Source organism: Pieris napi, chromosome 9 (assembly GCF_905475465.1).
Source record: "Pieris napi chromosome 9, ilPieNapi1.2, whole genome shotgun sequence".
Taxonomy (NCBI): Eukaryota; Metazoa; Arthropoda; class Insecta; order Lepidoptera; family Pieridae; genus Pieris; species Pieris napi.
The window spans coordinates 10412711-10436603 of record NC_062242.1 but is presented as its reverse complement, the minus strand read 5'-3'; the positions used below and the strand labels follow the sequence as shown (position 1 = coordinate 10436603).

At 33.2% G+C, this 23893-nt stretch overlaps 1 protein-coding gene and 1 long non-coding RNA gene across 3 annotated transcripts in view; one reads left to right on the top strand and one right to left on the bottom strand.

Annotated features, from left to right (window-relative positions):
* The window catches only part of LOC125052484 (irregular chiasm C-roughest protein-like), a 103726-nt gene that overhangs the window by 4727 nt on the left and 75106 nt on the right, over positions 1–23893 (bottom strand). For both annotated transcript variants that reach the window (XM_047653363.1, XM_047653364.1), the window contains exons 8-18: positions 16242–16317; positions 14254–14336; positions 12640–12742; positions 12337–12470; positions 12137–12260; positions 5582–5727; positions 4345–4498; positions 3238–3476; positions 2505–2666; positions 1785–1888; positions 304–452 (exon numbers count right to left, since the gene is read on the bottom strand). In XM_047653363.1, coding sequence (XP_047509319.1) covers positions 304–452; positions 1785–1888; positions 2505–2666; positions 3238–3476; positions 4345–4498; positions 5582–5727; positions 12137–12260; positions 12337–12470; positions 12640–12742; positions 14254–14336; positions 16242–16317 — 1474 coding nt within the window. The remainder of the gene's footprint in view (positions 1–303; positions 453–1784; positions 1889–2504; positions 2667–3237; positions 3477–4344; positions 4499–5581; positions 5728–12136; positions 12261–12336; positions 12471–12639; positions 12743–14253; positions 14337–16241; positions 16318–23893) is intronic.
* LOC125052485 lies at positions 552–1045 on the top strand. Its single transcript, XR_007117452.1, has 2 exons — positions 552–705; positions 871–1045. It is a non-coding gene; the product is annotated as an uncharacterized LOC125052485 (long non-coding RNA).

Below are 23893 nucleotides of genomic sequence, written 5' to 3'. Positions count from 1 at the left end.
TCTTTTGGTAAGATTTGATACTTAGCGAACCACGACTCCCGTTTATCGAAATCCAATCAGGTTCTAAGGGATTCAAATTAGTAAATAATTGCAGACCCCGATGTCCACGATTCCACACACATGTATTATATGAAGAATAATAATAACGCGTCAGGCATATTTTCGACGCGTTTGAAAGCCTACATTACACTGCCTGTAGATGAACATATGACAATTTTAAAGCTAGAACATAAACTGACACTTCAAATACGATTTAAATTTTGAATGTCGAACAAAAAGATTCTAAATTTAAACCTCACTTACCTTCAGTACTGGGCACTCCTAAATTATTCAGAGCATTGGAACTGTCTTGGCGTTTGGCCGAACGTTGTAAGGAATTGTTCTGAGAGCCATTCCCACTGAATTGCACTGACGGCGTGTCTATACTTCTCGGTAGGCTACCGTTTATTGATCTGAAATTGTTGTATTTTAATATCGGATTCTCGAGATAATAGGTATTTCAAAGTAAAAGGTACAATCATAACTATTAATTAATACTGTGGCGGTTAGAAATATAATTAACCCTGGAAAGATAGTCTGCGTAAAATTTACGCATGCGTTTTCGAATAATTGCTCTATCTTTCTAATTAGCGCGAATCCATAGCTGTGCGTTTAGGACATCTCATTCGTCGTTGGGAGCTGCCGCGTGACGTAAGTGTCAATAAGGTAAGTGCCACCGATTTTGAAATATAACGACCGCCGCGATGACGACGAGTCAAAATTACGCATGATTATCTTTATCGTGACTTTTATGATTTTGGCTTATATGACAGTTTTAGTACTGTTTTAATCCTTTATATTATAACTAATATTATAATTTCATTTTTAAAGATATTGAGGCAAATATATATCACAATGGGGAGTATCAATTGAAACCAACACGAAATCCTGGCCGCTCTTATGCAAAGTGATGACGAGCTTCCGTGTGAGGACACCGACAGTGAAGTAGCGGACCACGTTTAAAGTTTTCTTTTTTTTTAAGTAAAAATAAAGGAGTTTAAAAAATTATCTGCAGTATTAATTATTCATATATATGTGTATATATAATAACATACAGTTCATTAAAATAAACTATTAAACCTAGACCTACAACTAATTCAAATTCTTGCGTAAATTTTACGCATGATTATCTTTTCCGTATTACAAAATATGATTATCTTTCTAGGGTTAAACTAATTTAGATATAACACTGCTAAAGATAATATGCAATGCAAAAGTTAAAGGTACACTGCCAAAGGGACCAAACTTTTTAAATTTGTTTTAATTTTCTTTTAATAATTTTTATTACTACTTTGTTGGTTAAGAAAATTGTAAATACAAATGGAATGACTACATTTAATTTTAAAGCAAGACGAAGAGCTGTCGCAATTAATAAAAATATTTAAAAATTCTTTGGCAATTGTTTTCATCGATTTATAACATACATTACAAAATATAATTTATTTAACATAACGTTAATTACTAACCATTACAATCAAATACATTACAGTATTTAAATTTTTTTAACCTTATTATTACTAATAGAAATAATTAAAAATGAATAAAAAGAAAGATAATTAATTATTTTAATTATAAATAATACTTGTATCACCTTAGGGTGAGTTTTAGAGTACATAATGTGAAGTATATTTTTTAATCTAAAAGCTCTCAAATTTCCATTGGCAAGGACTCGTTTTTAGACGAAAATTTTACACTATTGGCAAGTCTAACGATGTTCTAAATTCAAGGAGCTTTCAAAGACTTACCTATTCGGTGTGAGCTTATCAGCGGCCATCGTGGGTGACTGCACCCTCAAAGAACCGGGCGTGTAATCATGACCGTAATGGACGTACGTGGAATAACCATTCACCTGTTGTAAATGTTGCTTTAATGGCATACTTAAGTATGAATATAAAGAGTAAGAGCATTCATAATTTAAATATTGACGTCTCTTTTCTCAAATCAAAATACGTTTATTCAGTTTAAATGCGTCTTAGGGCATGCTTATGAATGTCAAAAACGTTTACAAAATTCGCGAAAGAGACTACGCCATCCGTTCGCAAAACTACCAGGAGGCCTTGTTATGAGAAGAACGGGCAAGAAACTCAGTAAGTTTTACCCTCCCTCTACATTACAATTATTCAAAGGAAAATTTCATTTTTCTCTGTGTGAACATATAGAAAGACAGTATGTTACGTATACTTAATTAATAAGTCTTTCCACAAAAATTATTTGAAGGGATAGAAATTTCTTATATAATAATATGTAGACACCGAGTTTTATTAATTTCCAAAGAAAATTATGGATATAATTGTATTATATTTATGGTAATACATATGGCTTCAATGTCTACTATCTGTATTCTTCCCTCCAGGAAAAATAGTCTAAAGTACGCAGACTAAAATCATCATAAGTTATATGAAATGTCATGTCGAAATAATGACATGTTTATGTAAAGTTATATTAGAAATAATTTAATTATTTACCTTATAATCTGAATACGCAGGGTCACTGTAGTCATTGCTGTATCTATATGGGAATGTATTGGCCTGGTTCACTGATAATGGTACAGTACCAGCCAAAGGTATGCCACTACCAAGCTTCGCATTAGAGCAAAGTGTACTGTCGGATCCCGTATTTGAATAGTCCTAAAAGGAAAAGTTATTTAGAGCTGTTGCTTAGAATCTGGAGTATTGCAAAAACAAATGGTTGTGTTGTTTGAGGTCCCGTAAAGAGTTTTGGGGCTGAAATATGTCCATTTTTAGATCTTTTTTTAAATCAGATTGCAGATTGGAGATCAGTCCTCTTTGCCGCGTTAAGCAAGTGTTTAAAGAAGTCACAAAAGAGCGCTTTTAAACCGCTCTAGTCAGTTAAGATTTCCGTTTAGATATTTTTTATAAAGCATTTTTATCACCAGTTATTTGCAAACAATTTAAATACACTCTTAAAATTTAACTGTCTTCAATTACTATACGTACTGTGTTTCACACATTTTTAATTTAAAGTGTTTCAAATAACGTACCACGTTTAGAAATCAATCACCTTTATTAAAACTAGTAAAATATTCTTTGATTCTCATGATTATAGATTTTTATATTAACAATTAAGTTTTATATTAAGAAGTAAGATTTTATTAATATAGTAAATTCTACTAGTAAAAGTTTATCAAAGACATTTTCATTGAGAGTATATATCCTAATACTACAAATATCTACTCACAATTTCACAGTTTCCATTCGCTTGTCGCAACTCTAACTTCAAGTCACTAATATTAGAATTCCTATCATTCTCCTTATACAATTCTTCGGCAGTAACTGTCACATCTGGCTTTTCCGTCACCTGTGCTTGCTTGTTTTTCCGCTGTTTCCGTTGACACAATATCACCAGCATTATGACTGCTGCTACCATGATGGTTCCAGATGTTATGCCAAATAGGATTAGTAGAAGGGGAAATGATTCTAAAATATATAAGTTTAGTTTAGTCTCTTTTAACTCTGTATTTTTTAATTAATTATGATATAGCAATGGTTAACATTCGCTCGAACGGTGAAGGAAACATCGTGAGGAAACTGGCTTGCCTTGGACCCAAAATCTCGACGGCGTGCTTCAGACACAGGAGGCTGATCACCTACTTGCCTATTAGATTGACAAATGATCATGAAACAGATACAGAAATCTGAGGGCCAGACCTAAAAAGGTTGTAGCACCACTGATTTACCGATGCTCGTCATATGTTTTAAGCGCTTGATAGCCGCAACAAAAACTATGTTAAATATCGTAAAATGATATAAATATCTTGTATACATGTATACATATATATATACAGTATAGTTACAAAACCCACACAAATATTAAATATAACGAAACACATAGACGAAAATATTTACACAATTCTGATGGACCAAATTACTCGTTGTCCTTTCCTAAGTAAACAATAACCCAACACACTTTATAAACAAATATCTTTCCGGTAAAGAGGTGATAAAATATTTCAACTGCAAAAGGAATTAAGGTTTCGGAGTAATAATAATAATAATGTATTTGCAAGAATATGGTACAAAAATGTTATATCAATCATTATAGTTAATTTTTATATTATTTGTATACAACATCACATTATTAAAAAATATTATAACGTAATCAAATTCATATTAATTATAATGTTTCACGAAAACAATCAATAATAGAATAATACAGTTTTTCCAAAAGTAATACATTATGTCGATCATTTTGTTAAATTACTATAAACCTTGATTGTCATACAAAAGGTGTTTTCCTATATAATTCCAGATTAATTTTTGTATGAAAAAGTAAAAAAATACATACTTGTAGGCCGCAATACTATGTCAATCATATCACTCCCGTAGTCGTTGGACACATTACATCTGTAGACACCAAAGTGCTTGGATTGACTCTCTCGGATGATAAGTGTAGAATTTACAACACCGCCAACTTGGATGTCCTCTTGAAAGGCATAGTCCTAGAATAGGATATTTAATTACACAAATGCATTTTTTAAATCCTGTCTTAATACGGCCAGCGGTGAAATTTTATAAAAAAATAGGTGACTAGGTCATTCAATTTCTTTGGAAATCACAGGTATAGCTTTAATTCCTTCCTTCCTTCTCCTAGCAATCAAATTAGAGCAATCGAAACCCACACTGTCAAATTAATATAACCATGTGCAGGTAATAAACATAATAAAATACAAAACTAAAACTTTAGTTTTCCGAGACTAAGAGGGAGAAAAAAAGGAAAATATGTTAGGAATTTAATTGTCATTAAAAATATTAAAAGTGTCAAAAATTAATACAAATTAATAATACGAAGAAACTATTTTTTTTAATTTATTTCTTCAATAAAAACACGTGGCATTTTAATTTACAATTCGTCATTTGAGATTTCAATAAATGATTTTGCATAAAATATAAAATACTAATATTTCATAAATTCTCTTTGCGAAATTTAAATTTAAAAATAGAATTTCTTTAATGTAATACGCTCTTCTCACTCTCTCTTAATCGGTCTCATTCGCTCTCTCCCTTTTCTTCGACAATAACGCTGCACATCTTCGTGACACTAATAGTATCAATATTGCGTTTCACCCGTAAAAATGTATACCTCATGCGCCTAAGAAGTTATCTTCAAAAATACTTTTATTTAAATATGCCGATCGTATGACACCGGTAATTTCAACAACAGACATAGTCGGGAATTAATTACATAACTCTACTAATATGAAGTATATTTTGTTGTAAGATTTCAAAAGAGTAATATTCTGTTGCCTTTAGCTTCCGGTTTAATTTACATTAAAGTGTTTCCGAGATACGTTACCTTTCCTAGAACCTCTCATCAAGTACTTTTAAAGCTAAAGGAGCTTTTGAGCTTATGCTGAGTCATTTTCAAAACGTTTTTATTTTTAATAATTCACACTAAATGAGATATGGAATACAAAGAAAACAAGTTTCAATCAAGCACACATTCGTGCGTTTGCGTAATGGTCAACCATAATTGAAAATAGCCACCGTGGTCGCGTCCTTGAGAACTTTATTTACAATCTCACCTGATCATGTACACCATCTATCTCCTTTCCCTCGAATGTCCACACGATATTATCGATTTTCGGAACTGCGAACGCGGCGCATTCAATATTCACTGTGTCACCTTGCGACCCGAATTGCGTGTGATTTGATATTATCTTCGGTGGACCTGGGAACAATGGCATTCTTATAAAAATATTACACAATTATATTCACATGAAATATTTTCATGTAACAAGTTTAAATTTTTTTTTTTGTTTTTATGATAGTATTTCTTGGTGAGCGCCAAATAAAATGAAGGACGAATTTAATAGAGACCCCTTTTTTAATTAGAGCAGTGTTGGCCTAGTGGCTTCAGCGTGCGACTCTCATCCCAGAGGTCGTAGGTTCGATCCCCGGCTGTGCGCCTGTTTCTCCCTATGTGCGCACTGCGCATTTAACATTTGCTCGAACTGTGAAGGAAAACATCGTGAGGAAACCGACATGTCTTAGACCCAAAAAGTTGACGGCGTGTGTCAGGCACTGGAGGCTGATCACCTACTTGCTTATTTGATTTAAAAATGATCATGAAACAGATTCAGAAATCTGAAGCCAAGAGGTTGTAGCGCTACTGATTTATTTTAGTTTTTATTTATTTCTCACACTAAAATACCGATATCGAATAATGCAATTTTTGAATATTGCAATTTTTCTCTAATATCAGATGATTAGACCTGTTATAAGTAATGTTGAAGTAGTGCTTACTAAACATTATGATTATTTTGAATGGGTCCAATTGAGCTTGGCAGTTGATGGGAAACGCTAAGTAAAAACCATGTTTCGAATAACCTATCAATTACTGGGAGGCCTTTATTTTCATCAATTTAATGCCATTATAGCACTCTTAACGGGATAAATTAATTTAACATATTTCTTAAGGTTTTACGATAATTTTATTCATATCGGCACCTGACCAACTATCGTTTCTAATCTTGATTAATTTTGACGCTTACTGCGTTTTAAAACTTTAATCCATTTAACTACATAAGGTCTGTGGATTTATTTTTTGATTTATAGTGAGAATTGTTAATTGTAGGTGTATTATTAGAGTAAACTCAGATTAAGAGCTGTTTTTATATAATGGTACCACTATTTTGATGTATTTCGTATATAAATGTGACCGTTTCATATAAATTGTTACCCTTTATGTTTCCCTATATTGTTTACTGTCGAAACATTGTGATTTGTAAAGCGCATTGTGTGTAGTTTGTCTACACGAGATTGAGATATATAATATACTAGCAGACTCAGCCAAGTGTTGCTGTGGCTAAGATTTTTGCTATATTACATAGTAGTAAGCTATTCAAGAGAAACGGCAGGAGAACACCAATCCACCATGCTTTTTTGGTGGTTATGCCATTAAATTGTAGCTATTGTGAAACGTTGGTACTTTCAACACAGTGCCATCTGTTAGAATTGTATCAAATAATAAACAAATATTTGCAATAAAATAACATTGCGGGTATAAATTAAGATGTAAGCTATCCTATCTTTTAAGTTGGATCAAACTACACACGGTGTGCAAATTTGATTGATATCGGTTTGGTAGTTTAGGAGTCCATAGCGGACAAACAACGTGACACGTAATTTATATATATTAAGATGTGGCGAACAATTACATCACAATACAAAAATAACATATAGCGCAAAAATAAATATTTATGAAGATAGGGATGAGGCAAAATTTTAGAGGTTAAAATTGTGGATAAAATTGTGTTTGATTGTAGTGTAGGTACATCTATTGATCATATAAAGCCAAGATACAAAGAGAAAAGATGGCTTTAAAGAAGTATACAACGAAATCACTAACGAGTATAAAAGGAACCAGATCTCGTAGATTCCTGATTGTTGTACAAAATCCAAGAATGTTCGTGCATCAAGGGAACAACGAAGGAATGCTCTCAATTTAACAGGGTGGCCAATCTTTTCCTGTCAGCGATTTACGGCAAAAATCGGCAATTAAACATTGTTTTTATACATTTTTATCTAATTAGTGAGCATTGTTTGCCTAGTGGCTTCAGCGTGCGACTCTTATACCTGAGGTCGTAGGTTCCCCCGGCTGTGTACCAATGGACTTTCTTTCTATGTGCGCATTTAACATTTGCTCGAACGGTGAAGGAAAACATCGTGAGAAAACCGACATTCTTAGACCCAAAAAGTCGACGGCGTGTGTCAGCCTCCTGAGGCTGATCACCTACTTGCCTATTAGATTTAAAAATGATAATGAAACAGAATCAGAAATCTGAGGCCAAAACCTAAAGAGGTTGTATACTTAAATATAATTTAAATTAACTTGAAAGTTAATTGCGGTATATTGAAACATTGTCTTAGTTTATGGTTGGTAGTAAGTAAGTATAACATTATAAGCCTATATTATAGCATTACTTACGAGTAGTGACCGCAAGTTTATGAAGTTTAGTTGATTTCAATAAATTAAAAAATTCAGTCAGAAATATATATAATAGAAAATATTTTTTTGTTCTAATGAAGTGTTTTCTAATCTAATAAGACATATCACTACAGCTACGGAGCAGTAACACAAGTAACAAAAGCCTTTCAAGGTCGAGCGTTCGGACCCCGGTGTATTGTTTCATTTCTCTTTTAATGTGCAATTAACACTTGGATGTACGTTGAAGAAACGTAATGAAAACTGTCCTTGTTCTAAAAATCGATGGCATAGAAGCCACTTGTAATAAAAGTGAAACAGACCCCTGTGTCAACCCTACGTTCCATAGATCAGTAGAACACACGTTGACATTTAATTAGTATTATGTTGCCGAAGATTTTTCTCAAAATTATATATAAAACTCTAACATTTCGCAAAATATAAAGGATAATTCTAACCTTTAAGAGTAAAACAGGTATTACAAAAGATTTAAGCATAATTCCTAAAAGAAGACTCAGCACTTTTAGACTAAAAATTCATACGATCACTCTTTTATTTAAGCCGAGCGAGCTTTTTAAGTTCTTCGAGAAAAGTGTTTACGCAGTCCACGCTTTTACTGTATAAAATGAGACCCAAATACTAAATTTATACCTGCTTTATCATAATTATAACGTATATATGTAATATAAATGATGAGCAATTAATAGTACTACTTTTTTCTTTAAGATTATATTACGAATTTAAAATTTGTTTAATAGCTGAAAGTCCTTGGCTTGATTTCCTATGAATCAGTACTCGATTAGTTTTTGAATAACCCAACTAATCGCCATTCTATCAGAAAGATGTATTTTTTAATAAATGATGGTGATGTTGTAAAGGTGATAACTTCTAATATTTATATTTGAGCAATCATAGTCAAAGAGAGCACTGTTGGCCTAGTAATTTCAGCGTGCGACTGTCATCCCTGAGGTCGCAGGTTCGATCCCCAGCTGTGCTTGTACTTTCTGTCTATGTCATTTACATTCGCTCCAACGGTGAAGGAAATCATCGTGAGGAAACCGGCTTGCCTTAGACCCAAAAATATCAACGGCACGTGTGATTGACAAATGATCATGAAGCAGATACAGAGATCTGAGGCCCAGACCTAAAAAGGTTGCAGCGCCACTCACTTATTATTACTTTTTTATTATTTTATTTCTTAAATAGTCTGTGAAGTTCGTTTATAAGCGACCATCTACGTGATTTTATATTGAATTAAAGCGAATATTCATAATAATTTTCCTAAAAATACGAGTCATTTTAATAGCCGGCTGGGCCATGAAAATGACAATAACTTTACTTCAACGGCCCATTCGAATCACTATTCTAATAGCTTCAGGTCACCTAAGGTGCGGCGCTAATGGTTAAGTACTGATAAAATAAAGCAGCGTATTTTGTAGAATTCTAGCTGCTTACTTAAAAAATATATTTAATAGGATCACATAGTAGCGTTACTAAAAGCATTGGTTTCATATTTCTCAGTTCTTTTCATTGATAGCAATTCTTTTGTTTAAAATTTCAATTGCGACAGCCGAGGTAAATTTTCGGGCTTTAGTATTTTACTTTACTTTAAGATTTTTTTATCTCTATCGAAAGAGTTCCGAGGAATCAAAATTAATACGATATAGTTTCAAATTAATAAGAGAAAGCTATGCTTTACACACATACATTGATTTAATATATTTTTATATTCTTTGGCAGGGTTTCATTTGTATGTCAATATTCATTAATAGACCAGTGCCGATAATTTTTGAAACCTAAATAAATGACAGTAGGATGAAACCCATTAGAAAAGCTGGGGAATATGATCAAAATGAAAGGAAAAATAAATTACGGTCGATCTGAGGTCGGGAAGGGGTAGGGGGGGAGTTTTAAGGGTAAAAAACGGTTTATCTCGATTTCCGGCAAAACTACAAGTCCTATCGAAGAAAGTTAAATGGCAAAGTTGGAGATAATAAAAAGATCTAAAACTTTTGTATTCACACATTTTTCACATAACCTCAAAATTTATGTGAAAATTTCAAAAAACCAAGTTTTTGGTTTTTTATTTTTATCTTTAACAAAAATTTTTTTTTTTTAACGAAATTTGGTGAAAACTTACCTTTATATGTCCCAAATACACTGTAATTTATTTTATTAAAAATATTGATTTGTTCACCTTATTTTGAATTAATATCGAAAAAACACCCTAATTTTCAATCGAAAATTCTGACGTCAAAAATTCAGCTTTTTTCCAAAAGTTGGTGTGCTTTCAGTTCGTTGAAATCTCTACTTTCCTATGGTAAAAAAATATATATATATTACCATAGTAAATCTTCTCAGAAAACGCAAAAAATGGTATACAGTAACGCCCAGACCTGTCATCCCCTTCCTTACTTCTCTATGAAATACGAAAATTTTAGCCCATCTAAAGGCTAAATTTTTTTTTTAAGTCACTCAGGTATATATAAATTATCTTAAAATAGTAATAAATAGGCATCTGATTATAATTTAAAGAAGATTCATAGAGAAGTAGGGAAGGGGATGACAGGTCTGGGCGTTACTGCATACGATTTTTTGCGTTTTCTGAGAAGATTTACTATGGTAATATATATATATTTTTTTACCATAGGAAAGTAGAGATTTCAACGAACTGAAATCATACCAACTTTTTGAAAAAAGCTGAAATTTTGACGTCAGAATTTTCGATTGAAAATTAGGGTGTTTTTTCGATATTAATTCAAAATAAGGTGAACAAATAAATATTTTTAATCAAATAAATTACAGTGTATTTGGGACATAGAAAGGTAAGTTTTCACCAAATTTCGTTAAAAAAAAATAATTTTTGTTAAAGATAAAAATAAAAAACCAAAAACTTGGTTTTTTGAAATTTTCACATAAATTTTGAGGTTATGTGAAAAATGTGTGAATACAAAAGTTTTAGATCTTTTTATTATCTCCAACTTTGCCATTTAACTTTCTTCGATAGGACTTGTAGTTTTGCCGGAAATCGAGATAAACCGTTTTTTACCCTTAAAACTCCCCCCCTACCCCTTCCCGACCTCAGATCGACCGTAATTTATTTTTCCTTTCATTTTGATCATATTCCCCAGCTTTTCTAATGGGTTTCATCCTACTGTAATTTTTTTCACTTTTTATTTATTTTAAAGGCTATCTGCACTGGTCTATAAAGCTTTTATCCTAATATTGTCCTCTGTATATGATAAGAAATAAATATATTCATGGGGTCAGCAGTTTTTAGTTTATCCAATGTAAATTGACGGCTTATTGTGGTTAGTACAAACCAAGGGTCCCGGGTTCGATCCCCGGCTGAAACGACATGTGATGAGCATTTGGTGTTGTACTTAGGTCTTGGGTATTTAAATATGTATTTATATGTCTATCTATCTATAATATGTATGTATATCCGTTGCCTAGTACCCATAACACAAGCTTTACCAGCTTAACATGGGACTAGGTCAATTGGTGTGAATGGTCCAATTAAAAAGATATAAGATGAATGCGTTAACTTTCATCATCGGACGTCAATACAGAATAAAAAATATCATCCGTATCACGTAGACGACCAATGACCATCGTTCCACAACTGAGCGTTTCTATGTCTCTATCTACCAGTATGTGGAACCAGCTGCCCACTGAAGTATTTCCTAACCAATTCGACTTATGGTCCTTCAAGAAAGAGTGTATAAAGATAACCTAGCTAACAAAGATATTAGTAGATAGACATACTTAAACAAAAGTAGAAAATTAAATTTGTACATTCGTACAAAGTCTATACAAAGATAATTTATTAAAAATAATAATGAATATTTAATATGATACTTGATATTTTTACAAATGTATTTTCGAGTATCAAGGAAAATGTAATTGTTCAGAGAATAAATTAACAGGATATTTTTTATAAAAAAAGGCAACAGACAGGTAATATGAAATCGGAGCTAAGTCAATATCACTAAAACAACTATAAAAATAAAACATTTTAACATAAATATAACTTATAAATTGCTAAAATTAACTTAACATGCACGTGATTGCTTAGTCTAATTCGATTCTTCTCTAAACCGTTTTTTTATTGCAATGTTATGTAATCGATTTCAAATAAAAGTTTACATACCTTTTATAAATATGGAGGCTTCTGCCTCTATCTCTTTGTACCCCTCCACTGAGGCTATACACATATACCGCCCTGATGTGTGCGTGTCGGCTGTTAGTGTGAGGTTGGCTGTTTTACCCACATTCTGTAAAGCAATTATTATAGGCACGTATTAGACTTGGCACATAACACAAAGCTCTCGCAGGTATTAGAAAACTTACGATATTAGTGTCTTCCTCCAAATGTAGCCATTTAAACTCTGGCTCCGGGAACCCATCCACATCGCAACTGAGCGTTACTTGCTTACCCAACTCCGCTTCAACGTCCATTGGGCGGTTACGAAACGTTGGAGCGTCTGTATAATATTGTATAATTATTATTAAAAAAAATATATTTATAAACATATAAAAAAGTCTTATTGCGACGGCAACGGGAATAGTTCCGAGTTGGAAGGTACAGAACACCATATTATTCCAAAAATACAGACGCAGATATACGCATCATGAAAAACCTGGAAAACTTACAGGAAATTTCAAGAATTATTGTTTCTTCGCTTTTTCCAACTTCATTGACCACTTTACACTTTATTCTTGCGCCATTGTAACTTCTGGTGATATTCGGTATTATCTAAAAAAAATATGAATTATACACAAGAGTTGTCTATATAAAATAATAACGTTGGCCTAGTGGCTTAAGCGTGCCACTCTCTGAGATCGTCAATGACCCAAAAATCAACGACATATGTCAGAAACACCTTCCATTACAAATAAAATGATCTAAGAAACATATGCAATTCAAGCCAAGCCCTATATAAGGTTGTAGGATTTCGTATTATGCACAATATAAAAAACGTAACAAATAAACATATTCAGGTACGCCCTAACGCTAGCCATATAATAGACGGACCGCATAATGCAGTCGGCTACTACTGCTTGGAGCAGTTGTGTTCGACCGCAAAATAATACTGATGCGAGTTCATTCACAAGATAGAATTCGATGAAGAAACACTGCTACTTGTACTATTATTACGCAAGCGTAGGCCTAGAAGACACCGTAGTATGTGGGTGCGTCCAATACTACAATCAAGAGCATGGAATATTTCATACTTTGTATCCCCAGCTGAGAGAAGACACTAAAATGTTTTTGGTTTCATTTGATGAATTAGTTAGTATTTTATTTTATTTGATGGAGAGGCGCGCGGGCGGCAGCAACCGCTTGTAGCGGTCCGTGTATGGTGGGTCCGGCAGCTCTAAGCAGTCGACCGCACGGCGAAACTCGACCGCAGAGTGACTGCTCCGACCGCGCAGAAACTGGTCGTGCGGTCCGTGTATTGCGGATATGAATTTAGTATGGAAACTGCAGATCGCCGTGCGGCGAACGCTCTACAGCAGTCGGTCTTGACTGCAACATGCAGTCCGTCTATGGCCAGCTTAAGGCGAGGCGAAGGCAAAATTTACCGGATGAAATTACAACTACCATAGGAAGCAATTAACGATTTCAATTTTGAAAACAATGAAACTAGTTATTATTAATATTACTTTCCATTTTACTGTGTAAGAGCAATCATTGATTTTACGATGAACAATTATTCTCTATAATTTAAGCTTATGTTAAGCAAGTTGTTAAGTAATATTACTAACACAATTAAAATTACAATATTTTACATTTGAGAATCAACAGACTTGGAACATAAATTTAAATTAAGAATATATAGAATTCTCAGCCTGCGTCATTGACCTCAAAAATTGTATTTGTTGGCTATGCTCAGAAAATATAGCCACCGCAACTTTAAAACAAAAATACTTTATATTAACTGTTTTATAAGTGTGAAATTAATCTGTAAAAATTCCCCTTATAGCTAGGGATATAGTCTTATGATGGTAATGCCTTTATTTAAAAGTATTTTTTCTCATGTTACCATAATCTCGTGGGACAAAGATATTGAGCAAAATGTCGATCAACCTTATAATATTTTATCTATTAACACAAGACAACAATTGAAAGTTACGCGCCAAATGTATCATCTGTCACACAACTTGACGTTGACATGAATCGACTTTGACAATTGTAAATTGAAAACTTTGATAACTTAATCTATTAATATTCAGAAGCAATTAAAAACTTCAATAGATACTCACCAGCTCGGAACTGTTTCCAATTATGGAATCGTTTAAAATCCATCTGAATGTCAAATTACTTGGGTTCGCGTCCGCTATGCACGCTGAAAAAATATGTTTGTGTCATTGATTGGAACTTTAACTGCTAAAAATGTAAACGAATTCCGTATAAAGTCGAAACCCGTAACGCTTTTAGACAGGTAATCGAAATGAGAGCAATATTTAAATAGTTTAACATATTTTTGTAGGTACCACAAATTGATGTTTATTTTTAAATTCTTTCTAAGCCAGGTGTGTTTTATACAAACAACGCAACGTATAGTAGGGTCACAACTATCACAGATATAATAAAAACTATTTATTACAAATCAACTAAACATAACAATCATACTGTACTCTTCTCTGTGGACAGATCAAGTTCATCAGGATCAGGTTTCAGGATTTTAATAAAATAATTCTTTTTTACCTTATTTTGCAAGATGGCATTTGATCTCAAAATTTTGGTATAAGGTAAGGTTGTATAATGCACGCAAGTTATAGCAAGATATTTAAAAAAAAAATACTGAATGCTTATTATATAGATTTTGACTAAAAAATATGATTTATAATTAATAAACCAAATAAAACTTCTAAGTTTGTTTATGCTTAATGACTGACAGCCAAAAAGGGTGACAATTGTCAGTCTGATTTTGACATACAGCCGAAAAGAAGTCGTTAGAGTTTTTTTTTTTTTGCGAAATTGTGATTTACACAGATGTCGCCATTATAAATACAGTGAAGTGAAGTGAAGTGAGTTATTTTTTATCACCATATTTATTCACCACCTTGGAGAGTAAGGTTGGGGTCGAGTGCACTCGAGGGAAATAAACAACCATCACCACCAAAGGCTAGACATAATCAGATTTGCTTTAGAACTCCTTTGTTCAAATTCTGTTAGCGATAGTAAACCAGCGAAACAAAATTTATACCAAGATTGGGTCGGGGGATATAGCTTCCCGAAACCCACGCAAATACTTTAATTTGTATTGTTATCTGTATTCACTAAACATTCTAATTTATGTATTACTAACTGCCCCCGCGAACTTCGTTTCTCCTGTGATTTTACTTAGCCTACCTTTTTAGTACATACCAACATGGATTTTGCTATGCTACCCCGGACACTGTTTGATTATCCGGAATAAAAACTTATTAGGTTTTTCTGTGAATTTTTCTCTATATAAACCTCTGAGTTCAAGTCTTAAGTTTTAAATTAACAAATAAATCGGGTTGATCGTAGAGGGGTAAAAATTAAGGGTTGTATGTATTTCTATATGTGGCATCAAAAAAAAAACCAAAAAGAAAAAATTCTATATTATATATTAGATTTATTTATCCTATATATTATCCGCAGACACAAGCCTTTTACAAGTGATAAATGCTACACGAAAATAGCACAGAAATCTTTAAACATTCAAAGAAACTTCTAGTAGTTGTACAGAAATAATCCAACGAGAAACAGGGAGCTGTGTAATGACTGTAAATCCCATTGAAATACGAAATAATAGTGGACTACCGTCAAATGGAAAATGGAATTTTAGTATTTGCAGTGAAATTTAATCGTCCCTGCTTAAACCCCCTTTTGTGAAGCATTTGATTTAAAATTAAACAAGGCCTTTGTTAAGACGAAATAATTGTCATATTTCGTTTTTTTGTCAGATTAGATTAGTATAAAAAATGTCATGTATTTTCTGTTGATTTATATATTACATGGAAAGAGGCCCAGACCTAAAAGGGTCCACTGAAATTTATTAAGGAATACGCGAGCCTTGACTAATTCCATATTATCTCCAAACGCAGATTGATCCACACACTTTTACACTTTTACGTGCAAGTGTATGCACATTCCCACACATACCTCATTAAGTAAATTATTAGTACATTGGATTTGTTAGTACATAATATTCGTAATATATACGGCGTAATCCGTAACTACGTAACTCTTTAGCATTATAACATTAGTCAATACTTACAAAGTATAACATCTTTTCCCTCAATTATCCTTTTTCCTGATTTTATGCGAACTTTCACTTTCGGCGCATATTTCACCTGTAAACAAAATAATCAATGTACAATTTGTCTTAAAATATACCGTCGTTTTAATTACACATTCGTCTCTTTCTGTCGAATCCATTAAAGCTGTGATGAAAAGAGACAAGGCAGGCTTTTATTAAGACTGGTATAGATTTTAGAAGCGGTACAGTCTAAAATGACGAAAAAGGGGGGGTTCGTTTAAAAAAACCTTTAATATAGTATAAAGTGGAGCAGGTATTGATACCTATACCTACACCAATTATTGATAAACTGGAAATCGATCTTGGACACTTAAACTACTGCGTATACAAACATGTCATATTTTTTCAATTAAGCATAGTATCTCATAATATTTTATAGCAATTAGCATAATATGTCCTTATAATATAGATATAATAACATAATGCGTAAGGTAAATCGTAATTGTATACTGTATTGCGAGATAGGATTATCTGCGAAGATTTGGTTCAAGCTTGTCCTTTAGATTCTAATACTGTTGATAATATAACTTGTATTAGGAGTACCATGTATAAATTATTACTTAGTAGTATAGTCAGTTTTGTTAAAAGCAACGTCCTGACTTATGTGCATACAATATGCATATATTATTTTCTAAAGCTATTCTGATTTTTTTACGGAGCAAACGAACAGGAACTTATAGTTAAGTGTCCACAGACGCCCATGGACATAAAACCGTAGCTTTGCCAGTTACGGGCGTTTGAGAAAGCGGTACTCTTAACTTGAAGGCCTCTGTACTTTTCTGATTACAAGCGCTCACACTCATTCAGAGTGGAGATTAAGCGGTAAGTGTTACTTCCGTATGTCAAAGGGAAAATGGAATTTGACATTTGACTTCATGCTATGTCTCGCTTTTGAATATTATATTATGTGTGAATAATACGAACATATGTTCCCTATTCTCACAAATGTCTTGAGTGTCCATGGGAAAGGACCGTGAGCTAACGGTCATTTCGACGGCTCATTGGTCTAGTGGTTAGTACCCCTGACTGCGAATCCATGGGTCCCGGGTTCGATCCCCGGCTGAGACGAACATCGATGTGATGAGCATTTGGTGTTGGGCTTAGGTCTTGGGTGTTTAAATGTGTATTTATATGTCTATCTATCTATAATATGTATGTATATCCGTTGCCTAGTACCTATAACACAAGCTTCACCAGCTTAGCATGGGACTAAGTCAATTGGTGTGAATTGTCTAATAAAAAAAAAAAAAAAAAAAAAATTCTTATTCTCAAAAATCTATATAAAAAAATATTTACACAGAAACATATTAACCATATGAGATTACAAAAGTGTTTCCATGGAAATCGTCTATTAATTGTGCATACATATTTTTAAATATTACTAGCTGACCCGGCAAACGTTTGTATTGCCATGTATATTATTTCTAGCAAACACTTTTTTGATTCAATAATAATAACTATCTACAATAATAAAAAATAGGGGTTGATGGTAGAGGGGTGAAAATTAGGAGTTGTATGTATTTTTGTATGCTGTATCATAAAAGAATAATAACAAAAAAATATTGTCAAAAAAATAAAAAAATATTTTTTATCACTTAGGGGTTTGAAAGATAGATAGTAGCCGATTCTCAGACTTACTAAATATGCATAAAAAATAAGAATCGGTCGTTTCGGAGGAGTATGGGAACGAACATTGTGACCTAAAAATGTTATATATTAGATATAATTAGTAAAGTGACTAAAGCACGGGAAATTAATTTAAGAGCATTCACGCCGCAATTCTATTTACGTTCATAAATTCAAAGCGCGAAAATTCATTAAACACATTCAATACTGGGAGGGTACAATAAACAAAATTCATTACCTTAAAAAACTCCCATAAATATTGGAGTGGGCTGAGCTACCATAAACTGGCGAATAATATATGGTTCGTTTTGACTGCATTTTTAAAGCCAACAAATCTATAGCAAATACAGAATCGGTAAAGTTTACGAGTTTTTTGGACGACAATATAAATCTTCGGATTGCCGTTCTTATGAACGGTAACAGTGCGTGAACATATTACGTATTTAATAGTTAAAATTTTACAACGTTCATTTAACTTTAAAACATCACGACAGTGACAAAATGTTTATATTATTTAGTTACTTTTTTTTTTATAGAACAGGGGGCAAACGGACAGGAGGCTCACTTGATGTTAAGTGATACCGCCGCCCATGGACACTCTCAATGCCAGAGGGCTCGCGAATGCGTTGCCGGCCTTTCAAGAATTGGTAAACCATTGTTACTGAACTGTGTATGCCTGACAAATAAAGCTGTTCTATACAAATCTGATCAATATATAACTACCCGGTAAAGTACCTGCGAACGTAAAAACGTAAGTGTATTACTAGCGGCAATGTTTTACTCTATCTAGGGAAGTAACAAATTCTAGGAATTAGTGAAAAATTCATACATAACTAGTATTTCATGTCAATATATAGTCGGCAACGCACTTTCGAGCCTTCTGGCAGAGTGTCCATGAAAGCCGTGCCTTCTATTACATTAAAAAATAACCTTTACAACAAACTCATCAGCTTTACAATATTGGTAAAAACTCTTTGAATTCGCAACGCGCAAAAAGTTGTGGAAACTGCTACACAATACCCTGTACTCTGTGCTAAGTTAGACATCATTTTGAGGCCCGGTAAATTTTTTTTAATTATTTAAGAAATTATATTATTCATTGAGCCGAACCTGGTATCTCCTTTCCATATATGTTATCAGAAAAACGCAACGAAAATTCAATGATATTTAATATAACGTTTTATGAAAAAAAAGTAGTAGGTACGTGTACAACAGAGCGATTTAATTTTGAACCGCATTCATTCATTTAATGAATCCACTTATAAATGGGAACAAAAGTAGTTTAATAAATGAGATACATTACAGAGGACCCAAATAGCCACGTAAGTCAATAAAGCATATAGGACGGTCACACAACATTGACATATAAATGCCGGTCTCGATACCAGAGATCGTCCCTGCCCATAAAAAGTAATTGGGTAGACCGTAAAGGGTTCTTATTTTATGACCAACAAAAAATATATGATAAACAAACGACTTTTATAACGGAAATGACGATTACGCTCGTCTAGATGTGTGAAGAGTGTTTCAGTATTTCATTCTTTATTCGAAAAAGAGGTTTTATGTCACATAGTATACAGCCTACATATGTATGTATTACGCTCGGTCAATGAATGCGGCTGATTTCGAATTTCGGCACAAACAAAAGTTGCTTTATTCCAAATTTGAAATTTTTAAAACACGAGGTCAGTGAAATGTATATCTGGGATATATACCTACAAAATTGTTCGTATTGATTGGCAAAAAAACCACTTGAACAATATTAAATTCAAGTTTTATATTATAAAAGTCAATATATGGCTTCTAATTTCATCTACATATTACACAAAGCACTTAGTTTGTCAAGAATACTGCTGAAATGATTTCAAGCACACTACTCGAAAATAGCTTATATCTGTCAATGATATATTTAGGGAAAGGCTTCATCGTTTTTCCTTTTAGCTCCAAAATATTTGTTTGATAAGTAAGCGCAGTGTTGGCCTAGCGTGCGTCTCCCATCCCTGAGATCGTAGGTTCAATCCCCGACTGTGCACCAAGAAAGTCCATTTCTTTCTATGTGCGCGTCTAACATTTGTTCGAACGGTAAAGGAAAACATTGTGACGAAACCGGCTTGCCTTAGACCCAAAAAGTCGATGGCGTGCGTCAGGCGCAAGAGGCTGATCACCTGCTTGCCTATTACATTGGCAAATGATCATAAAACAGATACAAAAATCTGATGCCCAAACGAAGGAAGGTTGTTATTTCATATGCATGAAAGTTTTGCGTTTCGTATCAAAAGACAGTACAGCCAGACTTGTAAGTAAGTTTGATACACGTTTTGCAATAAGGACAGTCGCGACCAAAGCTAAAGAGAGCATTTACTTGTTCATTTCAAAACAATTGTACAAAGCGTTTCCAGGCTCGTTTATCCTGCGACCGGAATAGTAATTTCCTTTGCCGTACGAAGGACAATAATTTTTACTGTGCTCTGTAATATACCTATTTCGTACTATTTATTTAGGTAATGTCATGTACCTGAGTATTTTAGGATATTTTACGATTGTGTTTTATTTAACTATCGAAAATAAGAAATGTTTACTAGATATTATTATCTAAACTTTTCACTTGATTGATAATGTATTTTTTGGGAAGTAATAAAGTATTGAACTTCGGTAAAAATTTATGTTATTTGTAAGTTCTGAAACAACGTGTATGCATAAAATTATATTTGAACATAGGCCAACTAGCAACCACACAATAAAAAAATAAATAATAATAATAACTAAAACAAAGGTAAAAAAGGTACAATGCCACAGGGACCAAACTTTTTAAATTTGTTTTAATTTTCTTTTTAATTTTTTTTTATTACTTTGTAGGTTAAGAAAATTTTAAGTACTGTATACTTGATTGTAAATATGAAATATATATTATTATTCTTGAATATATTACTAAACCAAAATATAAACTTAAACCTCAATAAAAGTATGATAAACAAAGTTACGGAAAGTAAGATTGTTGTAAAATACCTATATATCAATATTTTCATCAATGTTAGCAATTAAGTTGAAAAATGGGTCGGGCTTTAGTATGGGATGCTACCTGTATAGACACGTTTGCCCCGTCTCACCTCCTTCGGACAAGCAAAAAAGCTGGGGCGGCCGCAGAGCAGGCAGAAAATAATAAACGGCACAAATATATAAAGAGTATTTCCTCCAACTTCGATATTGTTACCTTAGGAGTAGAGACTCTTGGGCCGTGGGTTCAAGTGCACAGGCCCTTATTAAAGATTTAAGTTGGTGTCTAGTAGATAGTACCGGTGACCCCAGAGCTGGCACTTTCCTGGCTCAACGAATAAGTATCGCAATACAGCAAGGAAAGGCAGCCAGCGTTAGGTACACTGCCACAGGGACCAATCTTTTTAAATTTGTTTTGAATTCCATTTAAATTATTTCTATTATTACTTTGTAGGTTAAGAAAATTCTAAATTGTACTTGATTGTAAATAAAACTTATCTAAATACAGTTATTAAGTTGAAAGTGCCAGATAGCCTATTCACTAATGTATCTCAGATTAGAAAGTCTGAAAAAGACATGTTTAGATACAATTTATTAGTCCTTATGCTATGTAACGTAAAAAATAATCTAAATCTGATAAAAAAAATTCATTTGGACCTTCATAGGTGAATTATGAGCCGTGATTCAAAAATTCAAAAACATTTAATACCAATCGTAAAAACTAAATTGAGTAATAAAATAGGTTTTATTTGAACATGCTACCAGCATTAAGTGGTCAAAAACTTTATAAATATTGCCCGTTTGACATGTTAAAGCTATTTGAATGATGTAAAAATTTTATTACAATGAGAGTTAATTTCTTCGGTGGATAAATTTAATATATACCATAAAGATCGATGTAATATTAAAACGTACACATATCAAGGCATTTAATTATTGTCTATGATTGAACATGTCAGTTGATACATGGCGAAAAAATAATTGCTTTATATTAGGTAGGAACAGAAAATTAATCACTCCTAACCTAATCTATGACGGCTCATTGGTCTAGTGGTTAGTACCCGTGACTGCGAATCCATGGGTCCCGGGTTCGATCCCCGGCTGAGACGAACATCGATGTGATGAGCATTTGGTGTTGTGCTTAGGTCTTGGGTTTTTAAATATGTATTTATATGTCTATCTATCTATAATATGTATGTATATCCGTTGCCTAGTATCCATAACACAAGCTTCACCAGCTTAGCATGGGACTAGGTCAATTGGTGCGAATTGTCTTAAAAAAAAATCTATTGCCCTAAAAAAAGTATGCAGAAATATGTTCATAATTGGGTTACGGTCCTTACTACGAAATGCCTACAGAATATTCTACTCATTCTTAATTTGAATTTTGAAACAGTTCCTCTAAAAACCTTTTTCTTTTCGGCTTTAACCAGCCAGCACGTAAAATCTTAACGCAACCAAAGAGGCTTTATATCAAACAGCAATACTCTACTACGCGATAGATTTGTATTTATTACTTTTAAAACATTAATGTCGTCGACTACCGGACGGTATAACCAATATAACCCGAACAACTTAAAAAACATTAAGAATTAATGTTATCGTAAAAACTTGATGGACTATTTAATACGGCTATTTGTCGATCAAGCGGTGCGGCTTGCCACACTACAGACTACAAAAAATAGTAAAGAAATTATTGCTTGATTCTTTTTTCTTGACTGTACATTGAACTTCAATATTTGTATATTCATTTTAAACGTATTGTTAGGTTGGCCTGGTAATTTAAAAAAAATCAATGGCGCCACAACCTTTTTAGGTCTTGGCCTCAGATTTCTGAATCTGTTTCATTTTTAAATCTAATAGGCAAGTAGACCGTGATCAAGTGCCTGACACACGTCGTCGACTTTTTGGGTCTAAGACATGTCGGTTTCCTCACGATGTTTTCTTTCACTGTTCGAGCAAATGTTAAATACCTAGAAAGAAAGTCCATTGGTGCACAGCCGGGGATCGAACCTACGACCTCAGTTATGAGAGTCGCTTGCTGAAGCCACTAGGCCAACACTACTATCCCGGCTGCGGTCCCGGTACTTAGGATTTAAAAAAATAAGGATGAGTTCAGGATACAATTGAACTTTTAATTGGTAAATAGGATTTACAAAATATGAAAATGAAAGCCAACAAATGTTTGTGCGCGACGAAGTATGACACCAAACTAACTTCATATTTTAATTATCGCCTCTCCTCTTGGAGGGAAATGCTGACTAAACAGAAAGTACTAGAGAGTCAGCAATATCGGGTTCAAGGTTAAATTATAACAGTATCCATAATCTCAATATTTAATTAATTTTAAGACGTATTATCTAACTATGCCTTTTCTCGCGTAAGTTTATGCAATCAAAGATTTGGAAATACCAAACCTTTAAGAGGCCCCTCCCATTAAAGGATGGAATTTCCAAATATCCCTAGTCGAACCCAAAATATATAAACCGCTTAAATTCCGAATAACTAACCCCTGTAGTTTCTAAACTAGAGTCTACTCTGTGTAAAGACACGAGTATTTTAAAGAGATTAACTCTTACTATGTTATGAACTAAAAGTTGAATTTTAGTGAAATTAATTGGTGTATATTCAAGCTCAATAGTTTCAATACAAGTTCATAGACTGTGGGACCGAGCCGAAAACTTCATTAATACTCTATGAGTCCAGAATCGTAAATCAAAGGCTTATATCCAATTAGAGGTTCCACTTGCGTTTGTATAACGAAACGATTTCATTTAGCAACTTAGTTAAAATGCTATTTTCACCTAGCGCGTTATGCTATTTTAGCATTTATCACTGAAAATATAAATAATTTTATGTAGCAGTGCTCGAATTTGAACGAAGTTTTTCGACTTTTGACTTGGTTTACACATATGCAAAATGGATGAAGTAAAATTGTTTAAGTATAGACTTGTTGGTTTAGTGGCTTCAGCGTACGACTATCATCCCTG